Below are 17,229 nucleotides of genomic sequence, written 5' to 3' on the forward strand. Positions count from 1 at the left end.
TACAATCCTGCTATAACAGATAATACATTTACTAATCCATGCTACAAAATTAAATCAACCAACTGCTGAACAGCCACTCACTAGCAAGAAGACCACATTTATAAGCCTGCTGAGAGGCACCCACATGCCTTGCTCATACTGTGGCATCAAGCAGTCAGGCCTGCAAGATGAGTGGTCTGCCAAGCGAGTGGACTCATTCTAACTTACTGAGTAACATGAACTCTAGTACTCACACTTAAGTTACAAGTTATCCTCCTATATGATTAATACGCAACGGAAACATTCATCTGACTATCAGTAATTTACAGAACTCTGACTGTACACTACGCACTGGCAATACCACATTTTCTTTTTGTCTTTTATTTAACGGCTTTTGTCAACACGTGGCCACAGCACTGAATATGGATGGCGCACACATTATAAATTCGGGACATTATGACAACATTCAATTCGAAGGAAAAGTCCACCAATCTTTTTCTTTTCACTATCTTATTTATTCCGACAAATTCTCTAACCTAAACACACAAATTCTACAACCTACAACAATAACACATGAGAAATTCCGCCCAGTGGGCATGGCTTTACAATGGTGAATCTCTATATTATGGTCTCGTAATTATTTTTAACGCTACAGTGCACTTTCTGGATAGGATGGTGGATCTTTTATTATACCTCACACTTCGACTCTCACAATCATCATCACTAAACTTTCCTCCAGACCGAGCGGTACTGAAGGAACAAGCATAACCTACTAATCTTTTGAAACTACCTCGCTACTCTCCCATGCAAACCACACATACCCAAATTACATGACATACATCACACTATAACATGCAATACAATACACTAAATAGTCACAACACTATCACTTTCAGCTTTCCCACTTCAATTAGTATTTATCCCAGTTTCACACGACACTGCCCCACTTTGTAATTCTACATTCCTACTATGAACTCTGGAGATATTTGCACGTCTTCCTGTGCAATGCAAGCCAAGTGGCGTTGCTGGATAGACGGCCGACTCACCTTGCTTCTCTCTCAGAGTTTGAATCAAACGTCACACGGAATCATATCACGCAAAGTATTATTAAGAACATATTCATCACACACGCGAGTCCTCAACTGATACCATGGACGATTACTTCTCTTTATCCTTTGTCTCATACACAGATTGAGACTCACACAGTACTCACCACGTGGAAGTACTCGTCTCTAATTTCAAGTCCTGCACACGCCATTTCTTAAATATTTCAACTTATGGTACACACGCTATTTCTTAAATATTTCAACTTATTGTACACACGCTAGTAATTCAGCTTAACTTAAGCACACGGAAGTATTTCAACTTATTGCTACACGTGGTTTCATTGTGACCGTTGGTCACTTCCGAAGATTACTACAATCCCTTTAATATTACCTGCCTGACATTTAATTCTCCCCACAAAAGTTCCTGCAATAGAGAAATTATTATTTCAAACTACTCTTAAATATTCCACATGCATACCATGTCTCCACTCTTTCATCATTACGGAGCACAACTAAAACAGGTCTTAACAGCACAAGATCCAGCGGCAGAGTGCCGAAACATGGCCGTTCTCTAGGTCCTCTCCCATCTCTGTCGAGGTGGGGGAAGCACCTTGCTATCGTATTGGTCAGCCACATTTCAGGCGCTCAAAGCTCTGGTAAATTTCATCCCTTTGGTCCCACTAAAGGTGGCCAAAGGATCGACTCAAAGATGATCATATATTCACATTCACTGTCTGCAGTTAGCAGACGACCATACATTCATTCATTTCACAGATCTCACCAAACTGGATGTAGGGATTTACTTTGTGGTAGTGCATATGTGATCAATTAAATAAATAAATTGTCATTCTTTCCCACACTGGTATCCGGCTTCGCTGTATTAATTGAAATTGAGTTATTTTTACAAAAAAATGTGTTGTTCTGACAAAAATAATGAAGTATGTTGTACCTATTTTCAATGTCGGGTGGTACTGTACCCTTTCACTGCCTTTCCTAGGAACATTTCTAAGCAAATTGCCAACTTCTTCAAGACATACAACATAAAAATAAGCTTCTTCACCAACAACGAAATACAAAATAAAATCATACACAGCACCAAAACCACTGTACAACAGTATCAAAAGTCAGGTGTATACAAGCTCATTTGCAACACATGTCCAAGCTCCTATATTGGACAAACTGGTAGAAGTTTCATAACAAGAGTTAAGGAACACATGGATGCACCCGTCTTACCAACCTGAACAAATCCAGGTTTGCACATACTTTCCCCAACACAATCAATCTGCAAACAACATAGAACAAAACCTCCAAATACTCTAATTTGCCAACAAAGGCATTATATTTGTCCTTCTTGAATAAACTGAAATCTTTATCAACACAAATACAGTATCTGACAAATACAGTATCACCAAACTGAACTGAGAAACAATTTTTTCTTTCAGAATTTCGCACATTTGCTAATTCAAAACAAGTAATCAGTCAATGAACCCTACACAGCCTCCCAAACCCTGTCCCCTATAACCTCCTCCCCTAACCACCCCCTATCCCTATCTTTACATCCTAACTACGCAGGTGTCAACATAAATATCCAACCTCAGAATAAAACCTGTAGGATATTTCTAAATGTTGAGGCCCTCTTCTGTTAACATAAACCAGTACTTTTATACATGTAGCTAAAACAAGCAGAATCTGCCCTTACTAGTATTCCAGATCATGTTAATGTTGGAACAGAAATGAGTCAATAATTCATTTGAAATTTTGTTCTTGTTTTAAATTTAAGTAATATAAACAGCTTCAGTTCATTACAAATAGTATAACTTTTATAAATAATGCCTCCAGCTGAAATAAACAGAATCTGCCTTTACTAATATTCAAGATCACGTTAATGAAAGAACAGAAGTAACTCAAACGTGCATTTGAACTTTGTTCTTGGTTTTAAATATAAAATCCGTGGCCATACTAACAGTTTTAGTTCATTACAAATACTATAACTGTTATTCATATTATCTCTAGCTAAAATAAACAGAATCTACTCTTACTAATGTTCCAGATCATGTTAATTTAAGAACAGAAATAAGTCAGCAGCTTATTTGAAGTTTTGTGATTGCTTTAAATTTAAATATAAAGTACATGGTCATACAAACAGCTGAATTTAGTTGCAAATGCTATAATTCTGTATAATTTTATTACTGGGCATTCACGTTAATGCCAATCTTGATTAAAGTATTTGTTCGTAAATTGACTGTATTATAAGTTAATATACAAATAGAAATAAGATATCAGATCGCTTAATGTTTGTTCTTGTAGTAATTTATTGTTGCATTCATTTTATTTTGAGCTCTCATGCTAACGCCAGTTCTGATTAAAGTTTTTGCCCATATACACTTTAACACATGTAAACAAGAAAAATAGCATCTCTCACCAAAATAGGTCCATTTCATATCTTCACGTCAAGATCTTTGTAACAAGCAACAGTTGTATACCACACGCAGGATGCAGGCAAAGTTTCACTATCACAGTGCATCTACATCTACATCCATACTCCACAAGCCACCTGACGGCGTGTGGCGGAGGGTACCTTGAGTACCTCTATCGGTTCTCCCTTCTGCTCCAGTCTCGTACTGTTCGTGGAAAGAAAGATTGTTGGTATGCCTCTGTGGACTCTATTTGTAACACCTTAGCCAGAGTCGAACGCGGCCTTCAGGCTTGGATCAGAGTCGAAAGTCTAAACCAGAGGCGGTATCGGATACGAATTTCCCGATCGCCGCTATCAGGTGGGAGTTGTAGGGTTTCCCTTAATAGGTCAGGCGTGCACTACACGCAGTAAGCGGCTACTACAGTAGCGGAGTACGTGTGTCATGCACGTGGGGGTTTTTAGCTTGGAGGTATCCCTCTCCCTTGGTATCAGAAATGAACTACCTGTCTAAATCGAAGATATATCAGCCACAGTATTGTCAGAGAATGTTCGCTCCCGCAGATCATATATAGAAAAGGTTAATATTGTAACCTCCCAACAGTTTATTAAGTGTAACCTCCCAACAGATTATTTCCGTAACCACGGAATAAAAATGGGGACTAACCTCCCAATGAAAATGTGACTCACATATAACCTTTCAATAAGTAACTGACTGTGAATTTAAACTGGAAAATCTAGACGTCAGCAACGCTGCGTCATGGCCCTGAAAAGTCATTCTGAATAAACTGAAGATTCTTACCCCAATTAAGTCGGCAGATAACGCGTATATATCTGCTCCTATAAGAAATTTTTCTGGCACAGCGCAGTGCAATGCTGGCCACTAGATTTTGTTATGAATGAAAAACAACTGATTTTATTTACGATAATTATCTATGACTGTGGATAGGAGAAATTAGTAAAAACTTTAAATTCAGATGAATGACTGTCAAAAGCTCTCTTTATAAGAAAGATTATTATTGGAAAAATTATTGAAAATTATTTACGTGTGACTTCAATATAAGAATAGTACGAAATGAGTTGCTGCAAATTACATATGCGCTCGGCAATCAATAATAATGTTTGCTTTTAACTTATACTACATCGCTCAGGCACCACCATCGATCTCCACGACCGGCCTTGGTAACTCCATACAGGACACAAGTGCTCTAGGTGAGTTATAAAACTAGGTAACTGCTCTCTAAGAGCGACCTGGCCCAACCGCCCGACTGCGAGCTACTACTCCTACTGCTGCCGACACTGCTCTCTGGTCTGCGACTCTATTGTAGCTTACATATGGCAGGCAGCGCGAGAGCAATCCATCGAAGTTATATCTACTCGAGTGCGCTAGCAATAAATTCCTTAGTCATGGACCTCTTACAATATGATATTAAAAAACTCAAGGAGCATCCATGATAAGGTCCCAGAATTAGTACTTGTTACTGAAGATTATAATGCTCAAATAATATCACTAACAGAAAGTTGGATGAAAACGGCAGTGTGTAGCAACAAAATCCTACATTAAAATTAGAACAGTTATCGTAAGGATAGATAAGTCATCAATGGTGGTAGTGTATTTATTACAGTAAGGAAGTCGATCATTTCTAGCGAGGTTATTACACATTCCAAATGAAAACTAATTTAGTGTAAATTAATGTGGGTGTTTTTAAGCATCGAACGTGGGTCAAAACTGTAATCGGATGGTTATTGTGTTAGGAGATGGAATGGTAGAACGCTTCAGGCAGAACTTGGGGAATTCCGTTAGTAATTTTGCCGTTGTAATTCGGGGGAGGGGGGGGGGGGAGGGAGGGGGGTATTTGTGTGATATTGTTCCGAATCCGTTGAGCGAAAATTACATCGAACAGATAGTTAAAGAACATACTTGTGAACGTAACGTCTTAGACATCCTAGCAACAAACAGTTTTGAACTTCTCGGCGCAGTTAATGCAGAGGAGGATATCAGCGATCATAGGGCTGTGAAAGCGTCTATCACTACGGGTATTACAGTGAATGTTAAGAGAGGTAACCAAATATTTTTGCTTAACTAGTGACAGGATACAAATCATAAAGTATCTTAGTAGTCAACATCAATTATTCAGTGCTGGGGACGAAGGCGTGGAGCACAAATGGGAAAAAAGACTCAGAGGCATCGTTCAATATGCCTTAGACAAGTATGTTTAGCAAGGTCTTAGGGGGTGGAAAGGCCCACAGTGGTAAATAGCCGTGCAAGAATACTGATACGTAAAGAAAGACAGCTTTATCACAGATTCAAGAAAAGTCAAAACCTAGCTGACTAGCAAAAACTGAACGAAGCGAAAATGAGCGTAAGGAGGGCAATGAAAGAAGTGTTCAGTGACTCTGAAGGTAAAATTTAGTCTACCTATCTAACCACTAACCCTAAGAGGTTTTGGTCGTACGTAAAATCAGTAAACGATTCGAAATCATCTATTCAGTCACTCATTGACAATAATGGTAGAAACGGAAAATGACAGAGAGAAGACCGAAATACTGAATTCGGTATTCTGAAATTGTTTCACTGCGGAAGATCGGAATACGGTCCCTCTTTTCGATCATCGTACGAAGTTTGAAATGGCAGATATTGAGACAATTGATCGTGGAACAGCCTCAATCGCTTTGTAATGGAAAGGCATTACGGCCAGAAGAGATACCCATGAGATTCTACGTAGATTATGCGAAGGAACTTGCTTTCGTATTAAGTATCTCAAGGTAATGTAATTCACAGCGGCTCACAAGATGGTTGTTCGATCGATTCTTGAGTACTGTTCATTTCCAGCAAAATACTGGCATTTCCAGCAAAATACTAAAAGCTTGTTCTCAACAGATAAGTAAGATTCTCAGCCACCTGTGTAATAGCTCTCTGGAACAGGGCATTTTCCCTGATAGACTGAAATATGCTATTGTTATACCTTTGCATAAAAAGGGGGATAGATCTGATGTCAACAATTACCGTCCAATCTCCCTTCTAACAGCTTTACCCAAAATTTTTGAGAAAGTAATGTATTCAAGAGTAGCTTCACATATCTGTAAAAATGAAGTACTAACAAAATGTCAGTTTGGTTTCCAGAAAGGTTTTTCAACAGAAAATGCCATATATGCTTTCACCAGTCAAATTTTGAATGATCTGAATAACCGAACACCACCCATTGGGATTTTTTGTGATCTCTCAAAGGCTTTTGATTGTGTAAATCATGAAATTCTGCTAGACAAGCTCAAGTATTGTGGCATGAGTGGGACAGTGCACAAATGGTTTAATTCGTACCTAACTGGAAGAGTGCAGAAAGTTGAAATAAGTAGTTCTCGTAACATGCAAAGATCAGCACATTCCTCAAACTGGGGAACTATCAAGAATGGGGTTCCACAAGGGTCAGTCTTGGGTCCTTTGTTGTTCTTATTATATATTAATGACTTGCCATTCTATATTCTACATCTACATCTACATTGATACTCCGCAAGCCACCCAACGGTGTGTGGCGGAGGGCACTTTACGTGCCACTGTCATTACCTCCCTTTCCTGTTCCAGTCGCGTATGGTTCGCGGGAAGAACGACTGTCTGAAAGCCTCCGTGCGCGCTCTAATCTCTCTAATTTTACATTCGTGATCTCCTCGGGAAGTATAAGTAGGGGGAAGCAATATATTCGATACCTCATCCAGAAACGCACCCTCTCGAAACCTGGCGAGCAAGCTACACCGCGATGCAGAGCGCCTCTCTTGCAGAGTCTGCCACTTGAGTTTATTAAACATCTCCGTAACGCTATCACGGTTACCAAATAACCCAGTGACGAAACGCGCCGCTCTTCTTTGGATCTTCTCTATCTCCTCCGTCAACCCGACACTGATGAGCAATACTCAAGTATAGGTCGAACGAGTGTTTTGTAAGCCACCTCCTTTGTTGATGGACTACATTTTCTAAGCACTCTCCCAATGAATCTCAACCTGGTACCCGCCTTACCAACAATTAATTTTATATGATCATTCCACTTCAAATCGTTCCGTACGCATACTCCCAGATATTTTACAGAAGTAACTGCTACCAGTGTTTGTTCCGCTATCATATAATCATACAATAAAGGATCCTTCTTTCTATGTATTCGCAATACATTACATTTGTCTATGTTAAGGGTCGGTTGCCACTCCCTGCACCAAGTGCCTATCCGCTGCAGATCTTCCTGCATTTCGCTACAATTTTCTAATGCTGCAACTTCTCTGTATACTACAGCATCATCCGCGAAAAGCCGCATGGAACTTCCGACACTATCTACTAAGTCATTTATATATATTGTGAAAAGCAATGGTCCCATAACACTCCCCTGTGGCACGCCAGAGGTTACTTTAACGTCTGTAGACGTCTCTCCATTGATAACAACATGCTGTGTTCTGTTTGCTAAAAACTCTTCAATCCAGCCACACAGCTGGTCTGATATTCCGTAGGCTCTTACTTTGTTTATCAGGCGACAGTGCGGAACTGTATCGAACGCCTTCCGGAAGTCAAGAAAAATAGCATCTACCTGGGAGCCTGTATCTAATATTTTCTGGATCTCATGAACAAATAAGGCGAGTTGGGTCTCACACGATCGCTGTTTCCGGAATCCATGTTGATTCCTACATAGTAGATTCTGGGTTTCCAGAAATGACATGATACGCGAGCAAAAAACATGTTCTAAAATTCTACAAGAGATCGACGTAAGAGATATAGGTCTATAGTTTTGCGCATCTGCTCGACGACCCTTCTTGAAGACTGGGACTATCTGTGCTCTTTTCCAATCATTTGGAACCCTCCGTTCCTCTAGAGACTTGCGGTACACGGCTGTTAGAAGGGGGCCAAGTTCTTTCGCGTACTCTGTGTAGAATCGAATTGGTATCCCGTCAGGTCCAGTGGACTTTCCTCTATTGAGTGATTCCAGTTGCTTTTCTATTCCTTGGACACTTATTTCGATGTCAGCCATTTTTTCGTTTGTGCGAGGATTTAGAGAAGGAACTGCAGTGCGGTCTTCCTCTGTGAAACAGCTTTGGAAAAAGGTGTTTAATATTTCAGCTTTACGCGTGTCATCCTCTGTTTCAATGCCATCATCATCCCGTAGTGTCTGGATATGCTGTTTCGAGCCACTTACTGATTTAACGTAAGACCAGAACTTCCTAGGATTTTCTGTCAAGTCGGTACATAGAATTTTACTTTCGAATTCAATGAACGCTTCACGCATAGCCCTCCTTACGCTAACTTTGACATCGTTTAGCTTCTGTTTGTCTGAGAGGTTTTGGCTGCGTTTAAACTTGGAGTGGAGCTCTCTTTGCTTTCGCAGTAGTTTCCTAACTTTGTTGTTGTACCACGGTGGGTTTTTCCCGTCCCTCACAGTTTTACTCGGCACGTACCTGTCTAAAACGCATTTTACGATTGCCTTGAACTTTTTCCATAAACACTGAACATTGTCAGTGTCGGAACAGAAATTTTCGTTTTGATCTGTTAGGTAGTCTGAAATCTGCCTTCTATTACTCTTGCTAAACAGATAAACCTTCCTCCCTTTTTTTATATTCCTATTAACTTCCATATTCAGGGATGCTGCAACGGCCTTATGATCACTGATTCCCTGTTCTGTACATACAGATTCGAAAAGTTCGGGTCTGTTTGTTATCAGTAGGTCCAATATGTTATCTCCACGAGTCGGTTCTCTGTTTAATTGCTCGAGGTAATTTTCGGATAGTGCACTCAGTATAATGTCACTCGATGCTCTGTCCCTACCACCCGTCCTAAACATCTGAGTGTCCCAGTCTATATCTGGTAAATTGAAATCTCCACCTAAGACTATAACATGCTGAGAAAATTTATGGGAAATGTATTCCAAATTTTCTCTCAGTTGTTCTGCCACTAATGCTGCTGAGTCGGGAGGTCGGTAAAAGGAGCAAACTTAGTTCTCTTTGCTGATGATACAAGTATGGTAATCACACCTGGGAAAAAAGAATTAACTGATGAAATTGTCAATACTGTCTTTCAGAAAATTACTAAGTGGTTCCTTGTGAACGGACTCTCACTGAATTTTGATAAGACACAGTACATACAGTTCTGTACAGTGAATGGTATGATGCCATTAATAAATATAGACCTTAATCAGAAGCATATAGCTAAGGTAGAAAATTCCAAATTTTTAGGTATGTCCATTGATGAGAGATTAAATTGGAAGAAACACATTGATGATCTGCTGAAACGTTTGAGTTCAGCTACTTATGCAATAAGGGTCATTGCAAATTTTGGTGATAAACATCTTAGTAAATTAGCTTACTACGCCTATTTTCACTCATTGCTTTCATATGGCATCATATTTTGGGGTAATTCATCACTGAGGAATAAAGTATTTATTGCACAAAAGCGTGTAATCAGAATAATAGCTGCAGTCCACCCAAGATCATCCTGCAGACATTTATTTAAGGATCTAGGGATATTCACAGTAGCTTCTCAGTATATATACTCTCTTATGAAATTTGTTACTAACAACCAAACCCAATTCAAAAGTAATAGCTGTGTGCATAACTACAATACTAGGAGAAAGGACGATCTTCACTATTCAAGATTAAATCTAACTTTGGCACAGAAAGGGGTGAATTATACTGGCACTAAAGTCTTTGGTCACTTACCAAATAGTATCAAAAGTCTGACAGATAACCAACAAGTATTTAAGAAGAAATTAAAAGAATTTCTGAATGACAACTCCTTCTACTCCATAGAGGAATTTTTAGATATAAATTAAGAAAAAAAAAGAAAACAAAACAAAACAAAAATATTTAAAAAAATAAAAATAAAAATAAAAAATAAAGAAAAACAAAAAACACAAAAAATAAAGTTGTTATATTAACTTAAGTATGTTGTTAAATTAACCTAATTATGTCATGTATTGGAAAATTCGACTCGTTCCACATCATTACGAAATATCGTATTCATGATCCATGGAACTAGTATTAATCTAATCTAATCTAATCTAATCTAATCTGGAGCCGTTACCAGGCAGGACTGATGGAAGAGGTAGAGAAGATCCAACGAAGAGTGCCTTTCGTCACGGGTCCGTTTGGTCTTCGCGATTGCGTTACATAGATGCTCAACAAGCTCCAGTGACAGTCAAGAGAGGCGTTGTGCATCCCAGAGACGTTCAAATGGTTCAAATGGCTCTGAGCACTATGGGACTTAACTTCTGAGGCCATCAGTCCCCTAGAACTTAGAACTACTTAAACCTAACTGACCTAAGGACGTCACACACATCCATGCCCGAGGCAGGATTCTAACCTGCGACCGTAGCGGTCGCGCGGTTCCAGACTGAAGCGTCTAGAACCGCGCGGCCACTACGGCCGGCTACAGAGAGATTCGCCTATTAAAATTGCGAGAGAGTGTTTTCCTGGAAGAGGCGGACAATGTATTACTTCCTCACACATACCTCTCGCGAAGTGACCACAACGATAAAATTAGAGAAATTAGAGCTAATGCAGAGGTTTACCAACAATCGTTCTTCTCATGCGCCATTCGCGACTGGAACAGGGGCATGTATCTTTAGTAACCCATCATCTTTCCCATTCTCAAGGCTGAAATAATGCCATGATACAATTTAGTCTCATTCACAGGTCTGTGATACTACGTTGAATAAACTGACAACTTTCAAACTTCAAATTCATCGATAGTTTAACATCTGGACTTATTGTACACAAAAATAAATGTGAATATGCATTACACTAAACCACAACATTTGAAAATTCATTGTAAATTTGTCCAAATACTTCTCTCTTCTCTTTCTTTCTTTATCTGTCATGCACACACACACACACACACACACACACACACACACACACACACACACACACACACACACACACACATATAAGAGAGAGAGAGAGAGAGAGTACGACAGTTCTTGCACCTTTGTTTTCCTTTTTCTCCTATCTCATTCCAAAACCAACCTATGGATTCATCTTCCTGGGAATAATTTTGAGTATCTTGCACCTAAATTGAGACATGTGACTCCAAATATAATTCTCCAAAACGCCATAAGTCATTAATCTTTAACAAATTAATAACGACAACATATTAAAGACGAAGGAAATGTCATTCAAATTAAATATATCTCTCCAGAGACCGTTTCAAGTCTCAAATATCTATGATGTATATATGTACGTGTCCATACAGTTGTGCAAAGCCACTGTTCCAAAGTGGCGTAGTGTTTAGCGCATCGACCTAATGAGCAGGAGACCTGGGTTCGAACCTAGGCGTTGGTACAAATTTACATTCGTCGCTTTAGTCGCCATAGACTTGAAAAGGTCTCTGGAACCATACAATTTCATTTGATTAAAGCACATTTGCCCCTCTTTTTTATGATGACGTGCTATTCCAATACAGTTGGAAAGCCTCTGCAATGCTTTTCGAGTTTAGGGTAGCGGGAATACCAAGTGCGCTGAGGTGTGAAGGGGAACTTGGATTTGGGGGTGGGGGAGGGGGAGGAGGCATGCAGTTGTGCAAAGCAACTGTGCCAGGGTGGCGTAGTGGTTAGCGTATCTGCTATTGTGCAGTATACCTGGGTTCGAGCCTAAGTCTTGGTACAAATTTCCATTCGTCACTTCAGTCATCATAGATGTCTGAGACTTCAAAAGGTCTTTGGAACCATATAGTTTCATTTTATTAATGCGGCTATGCCCATGTTTCTGGCAGGATCCCCCATTTCGTTTGAGACTGACTTGCTATACCACTACAGTTGGAGAGCCTCTGCAATGCCGTTCGAGTTTATGGGGAGTACCAAGTGGTCTGAGGCGTGAACGGCAATTTGGACTGAGGCGTGATAGGGTAGTCCACGCAGTTGTGCAAAGCCACTGTGCTAGGGTGGTGTAGTAGTAGGAGCATCTGCCTAGTGAATAGGAGACCGAGTTCGAATCCCAGCCTCAGAAAAGTCATTCGTCAATAAGAAATTATTCACTGTTGTAGCTACACCTGGAAGGATAGCAGATATCGAAATTTTATAGTTAGAGGAATGCATGATTAAATTTGTAGGTGATTTGAAAGTATACAGTCTATGAAATGTTTTACACAAAGCTGCTACCTCTGGCTCTAGCCCAGCTGGAAATCGAGTCCAAGAACGGAGCCAGGATTACGGTTACAGTTGTGTCATTACTTGATACTTCAGCTCCATGCAAAAGTAGCTGGCCACTGGAGGCTGGACAGTCTCTCAGTAACCCATCCCTGTTTTAAGTGGATGAAGGATTGGGAGAACGTTCTGATCAAGTCAGCCACGACGGCAAGGGCAACATGCAGTCTTCCTTTATCACAGCCACCGGCTATGTGAATTAAAGATGATCGTGTTGTTTACCCAATAGCACCTCATACCTGTTCGTGTTGTATATCGAGTGGCATCCCATACCATCACTTCTGGTGCTCGGACCACATAGCGATGACGACTGTAGCCTGGCAACGTTCCTTCTTCTTTGATCCTCCACACACGGATACATCCCTCGTGATGCTGAACTCGTCAAGGGAAGCCACAACAGTGTTCGTTGTGCCGACGGTCCATGGTAGTGGTGGGACCAAGCGACTAAAAACAATCGGTTCAGTCGGTTCCGGAAAACAATCGGCTCATTTGGTTTTAATTTCTCGTATAGGTTGAATTATTAATTCATTCTTATATGTGAAACCTGTCTATGACAGAAACCGAATGAAAACAGTCGATTCTTTCTGTTGTAGCTTTACGTATCAGTTGGACAGTTCACTCATCCTTTTCGGTGAAGTCAGTCTGTGGGAGCAACGGGATGAAAACTGTCCATTCAGTCAAATGAAAACTATCCATTCAGTCAAATTAAAACTGTCCATTCCGTTGTTTCACGTATCGGCTGAGTGCCAATAAGTGGCTTTCAGTTCTGTTTATGGTCCGTGTTCACGAACAGTCCTTTTCTTAATAGTGAATTGGTTCAGAAGACCGAAACGCTCAGTGGAGTGGGAATGGAAGGTATCATATGACTGTACAAAAAGTGACACTGAAGATACATGCAATGCGAAATAAAGTATCTGCAAAGATTATTTATATTATGAAACTGGATTAATTTAAGAAATTCATAGAAAATTAATGAATGATGACAAATATTTCAGCAAAAAAAAACCTATTGACAAACGGCAATAGATCCTTGAAAAGCAAGTGATTAAATCACCAAACAAAAATATATATCTATATACGCTTTCGGTTCATGTCACACCAGCATTTACCGAAATAGAATTATCAGTGACAGGTGCAAAGTAGTGGGAAGAGAGAGACAGTGCTTCAACAAATTTAAATAAAAAGTAATTGTTCAGTTATTTAAACATAAATTTATAATGTAGTACTAATCGTTAACCTTTTAAAACCAACAAAAAGTCCATGCTTAACGCACAAAATTCGAAAAATCCTTATTTGAGTAAAGAAATACATAAATTTTGAAAACAGTATTTTTTTATAAATATGCTTTTTATTCACTTCTCCTTGAAAAAAGATACATTAGACTGAAAAAAGTTTGTAAATGAAATAATTCAAACACGAATACTGAGAGAAAACATTCATATAACAGCCGTAATAGTCAGAGACTTGTCTCAGTCGGTTCTCACATTTTAAGTGAAATATCTTAACCCCAAGAAGTGAGTGAAAACATTCTTATAGGTGACGTGGCCGCCGAGTCTAGTTTCATTCGGTTGTTTCATTCGACTGAAAAACCGACTAAATGAAAAACAATCGACCGGCCAATCGGTTGTTAAAATCATTCGGTAGTCCCATAACCAATCCAGGCTGCTCCAGAAGTCGTCACACTGTTCGTGTGGATACTGGTCTCGCTGCAAACAAGCCCATTTCCTGACTCAAAGTACTAGGGTTAGTTTGGTACATAAGTTCGTAACACTTTTGTTTCGCATCTTGGTATTCCGGTTGCCATGGGTTTATTTATCGATTGTTATTTTTACTTGTAGTTCACTGTTCCTATCTGGGTTTACATATTGTCTCTTTCTCATTTGGAGATAGTGAACGGAGCTGTGGACGCTAGAAAATGGAGTGCTATGGTGAGGAATCGAAACATTTCCCGCATATTCCTCTGTTGGAGTTCAATAGAGGCTTGACGGCAGCGGAGGCATCCAGAATCGTTTGCGCCGTGTATAGTGATAATGCCATTGCAAAGAGCAAGCCAAGAAAATGGTTTTCTCGGTTTAAGTAGGATCGTTTTAACATTAGTGAAGACCTTCAGGGTTTGATGAAGATCGTTTAAACACCTTAATCCACAATGATCCACGTCAGTGTACTCGATAACTGGAAATGAACTTTGATTATTCCACCATCGTGTGAGGTTTGCACGCAGCGGGGAAGACCCAAGTTACGCCAGCGTTGGCAAACTGTTGTAAATAGTGAAGGAGAATATAATTGATGACTAAAGTCTCTGCTACGTGCATCTGTTACGTTTATTATACTCATGCAAAAACGCTACGAATTTATGCACAAACCCAATTTTGTGACGTGGCTGTACGATCCTACAAACAAGTGGACAACGGCTGTCCTCTCTGGAGCTAATTGACTTATTCCATTGAGATTCTCCATGTGCTTGAGTATGGCCCTCCTACACCTCTCATTTGCACTGTCATATGACAGATATGCGCTCCACGTCAATGTGAGCACCAATACTGCGGGACGAGAAACTGCAATTTCGATAGGTCACCAATCCGAATCCCATATTCCTTGTTATATGAGCCATAACACGATCTTCTCACAAAGAAAGAACAATGGAATGCGATGCATTATTGTTTAATGCGTTGCATAATCTTCGCTTATTCTCTTCACTCTTGAGATAAAAAGAATTCACAGGAAATTTTTCTTTTCACATTTTCCAGCAAAGCAAGGACGATACAAACGTAAATGAAATATAAATGGAACTCCACATATGTGGACATCAGGTCTCTCTTATCGTGAAAACGTACTAGTCTTTGTATTGTCTTTCGCCCTTCTTCGATAAAAACATTTTATTCGGCAATATCTTTTTCTGAAACAGTAAACTGTATATGCTATAGTACACTAGAATAGGATTCTTAATGTTAATATTTTTAGGCTATATAATTCCTAATAGAGGTTTTTGTTGATGCTGTAAAACAACTTCATGAATACAAGAAAATAATAATAATACAACAATATGCAGCAAGTAAAAATTTGCTCAGTCCAGTAAATATATCTTTTTGGTAAGATTTATGATAAGCTACAACACAATTATTTTTCACAATAGATAAATACATTCCAGATTTAAAGCACATGTTTCTTCCAGGTTTCCTGCACTTTGCGTCATCCCTTGGCCCATGAAGATTTGGTAGTTAGCCAAAATTTTAAAGCCTAGTTACTGAAATTGGTTGCAATATAGTTCTTCTTGGCCTTTTATTCATATTTTGCATATTGTCTGAAGATGACCACAGTTGTGGTCGAAACCGGTCACTAGTAATGATTTACCACCAGAAGGAGGTTCTTACTCATTGGTCTGAAGATGACCACAGTTGTGGTCGAAACCAGTCACCGGAATAAATAATTTGTGATCGAGACTGTTTTTGATGGTAAATATTTGTAACAACATTGATCACTGCTCACTCCCACAATGTATTCAAAAGTACCAAAAATAATTATAACCATACCAAAAAGGTATGTAGAATGTAATTTGTAGAAGTAACCATTTTCTGCATACCACCAGCTGTAAACTATAACACGAATCGAACCTTGCAAGTTTCTGCGCCCTGATTTTAAGGCTAAGAACTAGAAGGTCCACACTCGCAGAACACCGGTCTACAAGCGGAAAAATACGCCAATTTTCGGAGAAAAAAATAATGAACGAAGGTCCACATATGTGACGCAGGGAACGAAGATTTTATGTACAGCATAAAATTAGCGGTACTCATGACTACTTTGTACGGTTGTGCAGAAGTGACAATAATTAGCATACCATAGCGCGTATACTCCTCCTGCCAATTTGACGTTTGTTGCATCCCGCCTTCAAGACGATTCAAATTTAAATGTGGGTACGAATTTTTAGAATACAATCATTGTTACAGAATTGCGATTTTCCTGAACCGAGGTGCGAGGAAGGAGCGGCAGCAGCAGCAGAAACAGCAAGATGAAGGCTCTCCGCTTCTCGCCTGAGCAGCTGCTCACTGCCCACCCGCCCAGAGCGAGGAGTCCTGGCAACAGATGCCTCCTGAAGCGATCTGTCCCAGATCCTGCTTGACAGCCAGGTGTCTTCTCAGTCGGATACGCTGCTACTCTACAGATCTTCAAGTCATGCTTCAATAGACATGCACATGCGTACCCTCACCGCTGCAACTGCCAGAAGCTGGTTTATGGAAATACCCTTGGACTGGCACATTTGAACGACAGCCAAAAAAGTTGATAGTCCTTTCATTTATCCGCCCCAAGCAGCTTGCCCTACCTCCGTCACGAACTTCAGCAACTGTCGATAGCGGATTTACTCTCACTCCGCTTCCGTTCGTACGACAGTACATATGACATCGTTTACTTATGTACTTGAATAGTTTACGTCATAGCAAATGATTTTGCCTTCACCTACGTAAACAAATACTTTGTAAAGTAGTAAAATTCTCTTAACCTTCGTGAGAGGAATCTTATCCTAGCCATAAGCAATTCCTTTTAGTCATTAATTACTGTTAAAGTAAGACAGTACGATTTGCAATAACGTAAAATGTTTCAAATCTTTTAACATTTTAAAGTTATTTTA

At 39.7% G+C, this 17,229-nt stretch overlaps 1 protein-coding gene across 1 annotated transcript in view; it reads left to right on the forward strand.

Moving 5' to 3' along the window:
* LOC124775671 (proton-coupled folate transporter-like) overlaps positions 1–16,637 on the forward strand; it is an 86,333-nt gene extending 69,696 nt beyond the window's left edge. Inside the window, exon 11 of the mRNA XM_047250502.1 lies at positions 16,550–16,637. Coding sequence (XP_047106458.1) covers positions 16,550–16,637 — 88 coding nt within the window. The remainder of the gene's footprint in view (positions 1–16,549) is intronic.
* The last annotated feature ends 592 nt before the right edge of the window (positions 16,638–17,229 follow it).

The sequence above is a fragment of the Schistocerca piceifrons genome, chromosome 1 (assembly GCF_021461385.2).
Source record: "Schistocerca piceifrons isolate TAMUIC-IGC-003096 chromosome 1, iqSchPice1.1, whole genome shotgun sequence".
NCBI lineage: Eukaryota > Metazoa > Arthropoda > Insecta > Orthoptera > Acrididae > Schistocerca > Schistocerca piceifrons.